At 37.1% G+C, this 12987-nt stretch overlaps 2 protein-coding genes across 2 annotated transcripts; one reads left to right on the top strand and one right to left on the bottom strand.

Annotated features, from left to right (window-relative positions):
- Positions 1-5713: 5713 nt before the first annotated feature.
- LOC116017194 (protein RETICULATA-RELATED 4, chloroplastic-like) lies at positions 5714-8126 on the top strand. Its single transcript, XM_031257728.1, has 8 exons — positions 5714-6330; positions 6538-6606; positions 6732-6863; positions 6985-7038; positions 7133-7177; positions 7428-7576; positions 7675-7800; positions 7882-8126. Exons 1-8 carry the CDS (start codon positions 5815-5817, stop codon positions 7943-7945), a joined length of 1155 nt encoding a protein of 384 aa, XP_031113588.1. The 5' UTR covers positions 5714-5814; the 3' UTR covers positions 7946-8126.
- A 1051-nt stretch (positions 8127-9177) lies between these two features.
- LOC116017450 lies at positions 9178-12596 on the bottom strand. The gene is made up of 3 exons (XM_031258038.1): positions 11782-12596; positions 10381-10923; positions 9178-9386 (listed from the first exon to the last, which is right to left on the bottom strand). Exons 1-3 carry the CDS (start codon positions 12574-12576, stop codon positions 9288-9290), a joined length of 1437 nt encoding a protein of 478 aa, XP_031113898.1. The 5' UTR covers positions 12577-12596; the 3' UTR covers positions 9178-9287.
- Between the last annotated feature and the right edge of the window lie 391 nt (positions 12597-12987).

Here is a 12987-nt window from a genome sequence, read left to right as displayed (position 1 = left end):
GAAGATGTGTTGGATGTGCCCACTCAATCGCCGGGAAGAATGGTGGTGAGTTCACCAAGGACGGCGAACTCGTCCGATGATTCCCTGGGAAGTTTTGACCCGGGTAGGCTGTGGGGTGATAATGAGTATAGTGTAGTGGTTCAAATGTTACAGAATTGGCAAACTTTCAAGCCTTGCTCCAGATGTTTTATAACTCTCAACCCTTGTAAGCCAAGGAAACTGTGTGTGCCAGCCTTTCTGCTCCACTTGGAATGGCTTTGTCAGAATATGGTTGTAGAGGTAGGGAAGGGAGAAGAAATCATGAGGATAAATGTGAGGAAGTTGATTTTGCCTCAGAAGAGAATTACCCTGTTTGCGTTAGTTCAGAAGCACAAGCACCTGAATCCTGGGGAGAGATGACGGAAAGGAACTTTGTTAGTCGTCGGTATAGGTTCTGCTCAAAAACGCATTGTTGGAATGTGATTTTACAGTTACTGGGCGTGGCAGTAAGGGTGCTATTGTATTTAGGACTAAAGAATTATACATTTGGGATTTCCATAATGGGTGATCATTGTACAAAGATGCAGAAATTGGTGTGTCTGGGAAGGACGTTTCTGAACTATGTACAAATGCCCCATCTGCACAATTTGCAAAGGCTGTTTCTGTGCCACTTAGAAAGATGTGCAGTGGAGGGGGTTGCAAGGTTGCTGAGTCGGAAAGAAATAAAGGTGCGCTATTTAGAATTTGGTTCTGCGCCTGCGCCTTCCAGATTGAATCATACTACTACTGTTGCCATGTTGCCTGGACTTGAATCAGAATGCAGGGGAATGGTGATGCAACACACCCCATCCACATCATATCACTGCCCAATTCCCGCAATGAATGATGCCATTGCCATATCAAAGAGATCAAAGGAAAAAGGCACCACCAGCAGCAGGCAGCAGAAAGATAGCGGAATTATCCTCGAGGCTATTGCAAAAGTGCTTGATAAGACACTTAAAGTTGCTGCTGAAACTCTTGATGGTACTTGTGTCATATTTTTCTTGCCCGGACTAGTAGTATTCCATACTTTCTTTTTATATATTTAAGTTATCCCGAAAATATAATATTGCTTTGGTCACTTAATTGTTTTGTAGCTGTCAATTTAGTCTCTAATTTTCAATTTGGACGAATTTCGTCCTTGCATCATTCCGTCATTCAGCCTTTAGTTGCCCTTATTTGAGTCCCCAAAAAGTAAACTTACTTATCGACTAGGTCGAAAAGTAGACTTTCACCAGTGACCGGAAGGTAAGTATGTTTACTTCTTAGTCACACGTTTGAGAAGTGCACACTCAAATAAGGGCAACCAAGAGTAAACTTAATTCTTAGCTATGTTAAAAAGTAGACTCTTGCATATGACCACAAGGTATGCTTACTTCTCAATCACACGGCCAAGTGGCACTTCTCGGTTACATCCTAAGGGCACAGTGCCAAAGGCATTTAATTGACAGAAATTTAAAAACGTCTAAATTCGTTCAAATTGAAAAGTAGAAACTAAATTGACAGTTGCAAAACAATAATTTTTCCTCTTAATTAAGCTACTATAAGTGTGTTGTTTCTTTCCTAGAGGCACATTTACACTGTTTTTCTTGAATCTCCATTATTTTTGTGCAGTTAGCCCATCCACATTGAAGCGAGCATGTCGGAAATTTGGCATTCCTAATTGGCGCGAGAGCAAAAGGGCTAAGAAGCTTAAAGGAAGTCAACAATGTCCTCCGCTTCCCGAACAAGCTGGCACAGCTACACTCCAAGGCAATAGCGCCATGGACGTAAAGTTAACCTATAAGAATAATACCGTAAGGTTTCCGCTCCCATCCTCCTCAACGATGAAATATTTGGTGGAGCAACTGGAGACAAGGTTTCAAATAACACTAGACAATTTCTTTATCAAGTATCAAGATGAGGTAGATGAGTGGATTACACTAATGTGTGATTCAGATTTGAGGTACTGTATGAAAGTGTTAAGTTCATCTGGCAAACCTGGGATCAGAATGATGGTCACCCCGAAATCTGACTGAGATGCAGCACTGCAGCAAGAATCCAGTCTTTCTCCGATCCCTTAAGTTATTGCCGCTTGCTTGCCTTTCTTCTTTCTAGTTGTTTTTGATAACGTGAAAAATTTGCGGTCATTATCTAAGAGTGTGTACTGGATAATTATCATCTTGTGATCTTTGCTAGCAAAGAATTACAATGAGAATAACCAACTTAGATTTCTCATAGCTGATCGGTTCAAGCTGAGATTTAAACTCGTAACTTTTGTGATTATAAATTTGTATTAGCAATTGGTATGGCATATTCTCTTCCCTTTCCACTTTTTTTAATGTCAAATGAGACACGTGACATACATACAAATATTGCATATATTGCTTTCTCTTTGTACATCGTGTAATGTGAAATGAGACTAGGGAATCTTGGAAATATTGCAAATTGTCTTGACTTGGTACTTTTCTAAATGTGAAACGAAATATTGAATATTCTCCCCTACCCTATAGGCCTATATAATGTTGTAGTGTGCAATAATTACCATCATTATGCGGTGACTATGACCCACATGATAATATGAATATATAAAGTTAATTTTCAGTATAGAGTAAATTTTATTTTTAGTCTTCAATTATTATAATATTGTTACATTTAATTTTATTTTCTTAATTTTGTAGTATTGCGTTACTAAATTTGAACAAATTTTAATTTTAATCATCGATTATTATATTATTCTCACATTTAGTCATTTTTTTTTAATTTTTTCATATTACATATCTTATTTTTATTGTCACATTTAGTCATATTTTGTCCTATATCAACTTGTAGTAATAACTCAATGAATCTATATTCCCACCATCACATGCATTTTCATTCTTTTAACTTTCACCTTTTTAATTCCCACTTGTTCAACAAAAGGGGCATTAAAATAGGGCAACCGTACTACATTATAATAGTGTCAATAGTACTCAAAAAAAAAAGAAATAGTGCAGTCGTATAATTGACTCAAAAAAAAATATATAGTGCAGTTCATATAATTGACTCAAAAAAAAAAAAAGAAATAGTGCAATTATAGATGATGTTATGTTGGGCTATACCTATGTATAGGCTCGAACCTATGACTTTTTATTTAAGAGAACCACTTCATATCGCTTGACTACAAGGTGTTTAACAGTCAATACAATTAATTACTATTAAAATAGATGGAATATGTTGATTTTCTATATATTCATCCCATTTTTTATCCCAATCATTCCGATATATTAAAGAAGTGGGTATAATTTGATTTTGTCCCAATAAAAGTGTATTAAATACTGAAGGATTTCTCAAATGTGTACTTAAGATCATGTATAAATTCTACTAGGAACAATCTTTCTTTCGATTTATTAAAGGTTGATTTGAATCCCCAATTTCAAAGGAGACTCGATAATTGGTCTTTCTTTACAATTTTTACCCATGTGACTAACTGAGCTACCCATACTAGAAACAATCTTCTCCCAATACTAGAAACAATCTTGAATGAGGTATAAGATGTTCACGACAGTTATGTCAAGTTGTACATGATACAACTATGTAAGTATTTCTTGTTATATATATATACACACTAAGAATACTTTATACAACCAAGGATTATATATAACTAGACATGCTTGCAGACTTGTATTATGTATAATTTGACACCGGTGCTTATTCAATCATAATATCATAGACCATGGTTTACACAACTGTGTGAGTGTGAATCATGAATAAAATGTACATTTTTAGTATACTAAATTACATTATTTGCGTAATGAAGGTACACTATTTGAGTACTTAATTAAGATACATTATTTTGTATATTATCAAAACAATATACATTCAGTACAAAAATAATATACATTTAGTATATTAAAAATATACATTATGATGCATTACTAATAGGAATATTTGGGCTTTAACCCAATGTCCAGTGACAGGAAGCCAGTAGAAAGGTGGTTGAAGACTTATTGGGCTGAGTTCCATGTTAATCCCACTTTCACCAACATATATATACGTTGCCACAGGACTTAAAGGAGGTGTGGGGGTTTTCCTCAATTTTATAAAACTGGTTGGAAATATGGTTGAGACTTGAGAGTGAGTTTTGGGTTGCGTGGATTACTAGGCCGAGATTAAATTGGCTGGACATTAATTTACCAAATGCATATTAGGTCGCAAATTATATTGTGGACCATGTTCATAGTTGATACTGCAGTTATGTTGAACTGATACTGCAGTTGTGTTGAACAGATAATACAGTTGTGTTGAAAGGAAACTGCAGTTGCGCGGAACAGATGCCGTTCATCCGTTCAACACAACTACAATATCAGTTCAACACAGTTCAACACAACGGCAGTTCCAGACGGATGAAACGACTTCTGTTCCGCGCAACTGCAGTTCCCTTTTCAACACAACTGCACTATTAGTTCAATACAACTGCAGTATCAGTTCAACACAACTGCAGTATCAGCCATGACCCATGATCCACAATGCATTGTAGTCCATGGTCCATAGTATAACGACTGATATTAGGTGGAACATGGTTTAGACAGTTGTACGTGTGGACTATACATAGAGTACATTATTTTTTATGCATAGAGTACATTATTTTTATACGTAATGTTCATTATTTGAATGTGCACAAAATAGTTCGAAAACAGCTTGAGTGCTCAATTCATGATTTAAATGCATGAAGTTCGCTATTTATATGCATAGAATTAACTATTTGAACATGTACAAACTCATTGAATGTTGATTATCTAGTTATGTATATTTTAAGCTCATTTATGCATGTTGTACACAAGATTCATTATTTGTAGAGTATAACTAGATTTATTCAGCACAACCCATTTTCTTTTACTTATAATTCTAATATTCAGTAAATTTAAGTTCACTATTTGTATGCATAATGTTCACTATTTGTATGAATGTGTTTTGGTGGATGATTTATATAGTTACGTGGACCATGACCCACATTAAAATTTATTATATATAACAATAAGCGTTTCCGTCTTTCAAAGAATTTCTTCCTACAAAAAATAAAAGAAAATAATTTAATAGTGAAAACTAGCAAACTGGTGTGCTAGTGGCATTTTTTTTAAGGTGTGTTTTTGTAATTGTCTCATTTCTGGATTTGGTGATACTTAGCTTACCAGCATTTAATAGTTGTGGAAGCGGTAGATGATCTGGCGAGCGACACGACGAGGGGTTCCCACGAGGGAATTAAAGAGCTGTTATAGGAGGGTAGCATTAAAATAAAATAAATAGATTGTATCGCCAAAAATACAAATTTTATTTTATAATAAAATCCGAGGTCCCGAATGTATGGACTATGGAGCACGTGAGAGGTGGCAATGCCCCCACAACATGACTGAATTTCCTATAGTCTCACCGCAAACAACATCGAAATTCCCTACGCTCTTTCACCTGTTCAGTTATTATATGATTTACGTCCTCTCAGATATTTTGTCAGAACCTAAAAATCTTTGAGATTAAATATTCAGTTGTTATATGATTTACATCATATTCTGTCTAAACGTGAGAATCTTTGAAGTTAGAGATTCAACATTTATAGAAAGAAATTATAAATATTCCGTATTTTTTAAAAGTATATGCAGTAAAATGTGTCTCCTTTGACCCTGGGAGTATCGTACAAAACGTTGGCCGATTAAAGTATCGACAAAAGCGAGGCTGTTACTTAAAGTTAGTTATACAGAGCTTTTCATACGAAGCCAACAGTTTCCCTCCTAATAAACGCTGAATCAGAGAGGGAGACAGGCGGCGTTAATTACGACGACAATGCCGATCGCCGCCGCCGTTAACTTCCTTTCCCCACCGCGCTTTCTTGCCGCGCCTCCCCCAATTCCCATCCACATCCGCACCTCCATTTCCACCATTCGGCCTCATTGTGTCGTACCCTTTTCAAACCCATCGCCCGCCTCTAACCGTGGCGCCTTTTTACGACTTTCAGTTGCGGGAGGTGACGGCGGGAACTGGAACGGTGGACACGGAGGCGGCGGAGGAAACGATGATGATGATGGCGAAAATAGTAATAATAGCTGGGAGAACGAAAAGGAGACGTTAATGGTGTTGGGGGAGGCCGGGAGGTCATTAGAGAGCTTGCCTAAGGACTTGAAGGCGGCGATCAAGGAGAGGAGAATACCCGGTTCTATAGTGCAGAGGTATTTGGAGCTCCGGAAATCAAAGTGGATGTCTTGGTTGCTCCGCCATGGAGGTTTCAAAGAGCGACTCTTGGCCGATGATCTCTTCCTCACTAAAGTCTTTATTGAATGCGGCGTTGGTCTCTTCACCAAGGTAACTGGGACTCGAATCTGTAACTTAGCTCTGATACACCAAAAGTTATAGTTAGTAACGAAGATGTAACTTTATTTTCTTATACAGAGTACTGGATTTGGACTTTATTACCAACCTCCCTCTAACAAGTCTCACATTAAAATATATGAGAACAAATGAGTTTGTAAGGTTACCGGTTAAATTGCTAATTTATTGAATTTTGTGCAGACTGCTGCTGAGTTTCAACGTCGCGGGGAGAGCTTCTTTAATGAGTTAGATGTGGTTTTTGCAGATGTGGTATGAATACCATTAATCTGTGAATCGTATTGAAGATTCTAACTTTTAATTTTGGTGTAATTTAGAATATAATCTCGTAATTCTCACCCTAATTTCTGCATTATCCCATTATTTCGTGGTCTTAGGTAATGGCCATTGTTGCAGATTTTATGCTTGTTTATCTTCCAGCTCCCACTGTTCCTCTTCGCCCACCTATCCAACTCAATGCTGGCCGTATTGCTAAGTTCTTCCATAGCTGTCCAGACAATGCTTTTCAGGTTAAAAAACACACAAAATTTTCCATTACTTTCTAGTCTACGTTATTATTATTTTAACAGGATAATGTAGTTTTTAAGAATGATCTGATAAGTAATAATCTGGTCTGATCTGATCCTCTAGGTTGCTCTAGGTGGAACATCGTTTTCTTTGCTGCAGAGGTTAGGCGCAATAGCGGTAAGAATTGAATTGAAGCATCTATAGTCATACTTCATTCTACCTTAATCTGATGTAAAATGTTTAATTAATCTCATGATGGATTAACTTTCAGAGGAATGGTTCAAAGCTCTTTGTTGTTGGCACGGCGTCATCTCTGGTAATATATCTAATGTTTTTTTGTAGTGTCAGAAAAATTGGCAGTCAGTATATGCATACTCCATATAAATTAAACCCTACCTGATAAAAGACGTGCACATAGCTAACCAGATCATGGGAGTCGAACTTGTAATCTTGTATGGTTATGGTTATCAAGTTAGCAGTATAACTAACTTGACTGGATTTTGGAATCCCATATAATGTTTATTTTTCTGAAAAATGGAGAGGTGAGATTTGTATATGTTATCCAGGTTGGCACAGTGGTGACGAATGCATTCATAAATGCACGCAGGGCAGTTGACAAGTCAGCTGCAGAGGAAGTAGAGAACAATAATAATGTGCCCATTTTATCAACTGCAGCTGCATATGGTGTCTACATGTCAATTTCTAGCAACCTGCGGTAAAATAATCTTATTCTCGTCACAATCAATTTAAACTTTTAGCTGAGACGTCCAAAACTAACATGACTAAACTGGTATTGTACGTGTCTAACGTTAGCTATCAAGTATTGGCGGGCGTGATAGAACAACGGATTTTGGAGCCATTGCTGCACGAACATAAGTCGGTACTGAGCGCAGTTTGCTTCGCTGTTCGAACAGGAAACACCTTCATGGGCTCATTATTGTAAGATTTGTGGGATTGTAACAATCATTTTACACAAATCACTGATGAGAACTAAAAAATGTTACTTTGTTTCATGTGCAGGTGGGTTGATTATGCACGCTGGATAGGGCTCCAGAAGAGTGAAGAAATCCAGGCTACTACATAATGAGAAGTTTGGCTAGTGGCTTTTCAAGAAACCAGAAGGGAGAATCAGTAATGAAGATAGAGTTGAATTGTAAAAATAAAATAACGTTATATATGCAGAATGAGACGAATGACTTTTCGATTCCATCATCATTCCATACTGAGATCTAGCATATGATTTTAATTTGATTCCATTTATATTCTGTGTGGCTTTCAAAAGACACAATGCATCATAGGAGACAACTAACTAAGCTGTCGCACATTCTCGGAAGATCCCATGTATGAATGATGTGGCTTTGTCCTAACCGGATCAATATAGTAGAGTTCGCGGTAGTCCATAATAATGCTGTTGTTAGGAATCAAACCTTGGTATATAGATTGAATGTTTAGGATCACAAACCACTAGACCAGGGAAGACTTAGTGAACCAAATGATGGCTTTAAAGGGGAGGCAAGAGTGCCTTATATAGTGTTGAAGATCTTTCGGATGTTTGACAAGCTAGTGTACAACATCAACTAGTCTTCATTCTTAGTCATACATTTGTCCTCCACTACTTTGCTTCTAACGCACTTCCCATGCATAAGTGGAACTTCCTACCCTCCTATACACAAGATAAGTAGTGGCTTGGTGGGTTGGGGTATGTGTTGTCTTGTGGAGGTTGCGCGTTTGATATCCCCAGGCAGCACCTTCGATCCTTAGCTTATTATTTTGCTCAAACTTCCTTCTTTCCTTAGCCCACTAGTTTTCCATTATTCTTATTTGGCCAAACACTCCATCAATAAAGATGGACACCCCACTTGAGCCAAGATTTTCCCAATAAAATGTACTTCATGGTCCCATGCTCATCAGACACAATTTTCCTACATACTGTCTTAGGAGTAGTACAAGAGTTAGGTTATAATACTTTAAATAATTGTGCTCATAGTGGATTTAGACTTCTCCAAATACGAGAACTGCCTCGTAGATTAGGAATTTCACGAACCACATTAAAAGCTTTTGTTTCAAAATTACTATTCTAAAACATCACACGATCCTTACAAATTTTCACTTGTCTTTAATTTATATTGCAATATAATAATCATTTTAATGTTAGACAAATACGTAGTACATTTGACATTTATTTTCATGCAATAATAGGTATATCTTTGATAGTAACTAAAAAAATTACATCATACTCAGCATGAACTCGTAGCAACATTTCACGATCAATCATGTCAATCACTTGGTGTAATTCTCATATATTTTGATGTTGAATCAAATAATTTTCAAAACATTTATCCCATTATTTATTGTATATACTGCAGTGATGATTGATGAAATAAGGCTATTTGAGAAGGAAAAAATAGTTGCAGCTTGATTGTTGATTAAGCAATGACCTCAGTTAACAAACAATTTCTATATTTGACTTTTAAACCTTCTTCACCATCTGAATGAATAACGTCACAACATTCACATTTGTCCATCTGAAACAATTACAACAAAGTATCAAAATATTAGATTATACGGATCGGAGTATGTATTTATGTTAATTAGGTCGTGACTTTATATGTGTATGTACGGATGGATGTAATTGAATGTAAAAAGGTTGGCAGGATTTGGACCAAGTCTTATATTAAATAATTTTCCCTTGATATATAATTAAATATGGAGCGCCAACTTTACAAGCATGTGCCACGTAGGACAAAATAGACAGATGAAATATTTACATAAATAGTATTTTTCTTTGTATAAAATACTTAAAACAGGCATGTTAGTGAACCATTCGGAATGTTGAATGAATAGTCACCATTCGGACTTGACTATTCAATCAAGTAGTTACCTCTCCGCTGTGACAGTTTAGTTTGACCAAACAGTTGACTATTCGTAGGAGCTCCTTAGGCGTTGAGGGAGCACTTAGTCCCTAGACGGCAATTAATCGGGGTCTAAGTGTTCGTGTATTCTTTTTATTTTAAAAAAAAATTTGTTTAAAATTTTCAATTTATAAGGTTAATAATTATAAACTTTTAATAGTTAATATTAAAATACTAACTATTAAACTAAAAACATTTAGAATTTGAACAATTTAAGATTACTTCGTTCAAAACGATATCATTTGAGTGAAATAACTCATTAAAAAAAAAAACAGAACAATAGCTAGTCGTGCCTAGAAAACCTAGGCAGTCAGCCGCTTAGGCAGAGATTAGGCGGCTACCTAATCGGCCGGCCGCCTAGATCACTGATTATGGTGATATGCTAGGCGGTCGACCGGCACCTAGTGTCGATTAATTGATGTCTAGCGCTTAGGTGTCGATCGACGCATAGGCGAAATTTTTGCAGCACTGCTCATGTAGTCATATGTAAACTTCCGACAACTATTGGTGGGTACTGCTAGAATTTTATTTTATTTTTTTTGAAATAAAAAATATTTGTTGATTAAAAAAAAGGAGAAGAAAGATTTACGGAAACAAGAAAGCTGACCTCAGGACGCTTTGTCGATGGCGAATAAACTTCAATCCTCGAAACATAAGCAGCCGAATGGTTCCCACTAAACGAACACGCCGGCAACCCTCTCTCCGACGACCGGAGATACGTCATAACCACCACATCTTCCTCGGTTCTGTTCACCGTTTTAAGGAAGAAAACGTGCGGCGCTTCGCAAGGATCCTTAGAAGGGAGCCGAGTGTTGAACATGTAAAGCGGCCGGTGATGCTGATCCCTAGCCCACGGCTTGAACGTTTCGATCGGCATTTGCAGGTAACTCCGGTGATGAATCTTTTCGTAAATGTGAACTGAGTATCCCCACGACACGGAAACCGACCAGTTGCTTTGTCGGTGATAGCAAATGGTCTGCTGCAACATTCGGGTTTGGTCGTGGTCCGCCGATCTCACAAAATGTCTCGCCGATTGGAATCTGTCCATTGCCGGAAAAATGGGCTCTACGGTGTCGAGATGATGAAGGGATAGCAGTGGAAATTTGGGATGGGACGACAAAAATCCAGACAAGTCCCCTTGTAAATCAATCTAGTACAAATGTACACAAAATATGTTAATTGCAAACACATAAGATATTAGTTAACATGTCATGTATATGCAATTTATGTGTTTGTAGTTGTAATGTTACGTGCTTGGTACCTAAACTATTAAGTGCAAGTACAGAGTGTGTTAACTGCAAATACATAATCTTATTTTTAAATCAGGATTTGCAATACCAAGTAGAATTTACTTATATGGTATAATTTGCCGTGAAAGTGATGAGAAAGGGAAGCAAAATATAAGAATTTTAACTTCCATTATATAATAATCCTAGTGGTTACAAATGTATTGAACGTTGTACTGGTCAAGGATAAAAATTTGCATTGTACTCAATTGACTAGCCATGTTTCGTGGGGGAGTGGATCAGAGAGTCTAAAGCCGCCGAGGAGTCCAAAACTAATTTCATAATATAAAATTGAAACTATACATGGGGCTGTGCACATGCTGGTTGCGTGTAATAAGAAATTTAAAATATAAAAAAAATAATAGTGCAAATAATGATAATAAAAAACTATTAAAAAATGTTTTGAGCAAAAACTCAACTTGGATTTTATGAATTTTTTTTAGTTGTCTAAATAAGAAAGTGAAATAAAATAATTTTTTTAGTTAGAACATACATTGTGCATTAAATAGGTCCAGCAAACTTTATACTGAGATTAATTCATGTTCACATCTGGTGCAATTAAGGAACAAAAGTGCTAATCATATTGATTATTTCGTATGAATTGGATTTTTTTGAACTCCCTATCTAGATAGATGAGATTGCATAACCACTATCCTAACCAAACTGGTTAAACAAAGAAATTAAATATTGCAACATGTATATAAAATTAAGTAATTAGTTACCTGATGAATCCCCTTCAAGGGGGAAAAATTAACTCCAAGATCAGCTATGCAAAGCATGGTAATTTTATCTGCAGATATGACGTCTGCATATCTCCTCAGGCAACTATCCATGTCGTTAGACAAAGCTTCGGCCAAAGGGTAACTGAGAATAAAGCCGGCGCCGCCGAACCCCTGGTTAAAAGAGAACCAATAATTGGACATCACAAACTCCGATTGACCCCCAAAGTAATAATACTTCGTATGATCATATTGCGCCAAAACATCAACCATATTCTCCACGAAAAACACAGAATCATCGTCTCCCATCACCACCCACCTCACCCCCGCGTGTCTCTCCCTAAACACCTCCATTATCCCGTGCACCATACGCGCCATAATCGGGGCCGCGTGCTTCGTTTCTTGAACCATCTGGTTTATATCGTCCGAGACTCTGTACGGCGGGGAAGACGGCGACCAAGGGAGGAGGTCCCCGGTGGGGGCCACGTCCAGATAAAGGTACCCGCGGGTCACGCCGGGGCGCCACCATGACTCCGTGTAGGCCTTCCTGTAGTGCCATGCCTTCTCGGAGCCGATGAGGCCGAATAGTAGGTGGCTGATGTTGGTCGGAGATTCATTTTTTCTGCTCAACTCCGCCGCCGCCTCCGGCGATATCAGTGCCCCTTCCGGAAGTGAACAAATTGGGTTTTTGAAGAGAAAAATGGAGGCCAAGTAGAGAACCACACCGGAAATTAGAACGGCCTTAAAAAGCTCAGCCCCTAAACACTTGTCATACCAAGAGGCAATCTTCTCTCTCATTTCTGGAAATTTTAATTTGGACCAGCACAGAAGCCCAGTTGATGAAAATATAAAACGATGAACAGCAATACTTATACAAGGTGGACCATCACAATTACATGTGAATTTTGAATATTTAGTTGTGAATATTCAATATATAAATGGTAGGAAGTAAATATTCAGTGTAAATTGTGTATTTTGAAATTGAGTTGAAGAATAGAAAAATTTTAAAACTGATCGAAACTATAATTTTTTTGAAAGCATAAAAAAGTTTATAATCTTTTTTTTTTTTTTTAAATAAAAGTTCATAATTCAAATAAAAATCGAACACTTCTAGCTCATATTTAATTTGTTAGTATATAATAGTCGAAGAGTTGAAGTCAATTTCCTATATATTGCCTGCAATAGTTATACACGTATTCGGGTCCACCT

Source organism: Ipomoea triloba, chromosome 4 (genome assembly GCF_003576645.1).
Source record: "Ipomoea triloba cultivar NCNSP0323 chromosome 4, ASM357664v1".
NCBI classification, from domain to species: Eukaryota; Viridiplantae; Streptophyta; class Magnoliopsida; order Solanales; family Convolvulaceae; genus Ipomoea; species Ipomoea triloba.
The sequence above is the reverse complement of the archived record's forward strand: the minus strand, read 5'-3'. Positions and strand labels throughout refer to the sequence as shown.

Coding starts and splice junctions, on each gene's coding strand:
- LOC116017450 (XM_031258038.1), bottom strand. CDS start 12,576: ATGAGAGAGAAGATTGCCTCTTGGTATGACAAGTGTTTAGGGGCTGAG. Junction 10,924..11,781: donor CCTTGAAGGGGATTCATCAG/GTAACTAATTAC, acceptor CATTTGTACTAG/ATTGATTTACAAGGGGACTT. Junction 9,387..10,380: donor CATCGACAAAGCGTCCTGAG/GTCAGCTTTCTT, acceptor TAATTGTTTCAG/ATGGACAAATGTGAATGTTG.
- LOC116017194 (XM_031257728.1), top strand. CDS start 5,815: ATGCCGATCGCCGCCGCCGTTAACTTCCTTTCCCCACCGCGCTTTCTT. Junction 6,607..6,731: donor ATGTGGTTTTTGCAGATGTG/GTATGAATACCA, acceptor TCGTGGTCTTAG/GTAATGGCCATTGTTGCAGA. Junction 7,577..7,674: donor TCAATTTCTAGCAACCTGCG/GTAAAATAATCT, acceptor GTCTAACGTTAG/CTATCAAGTATTGGCGGGCG.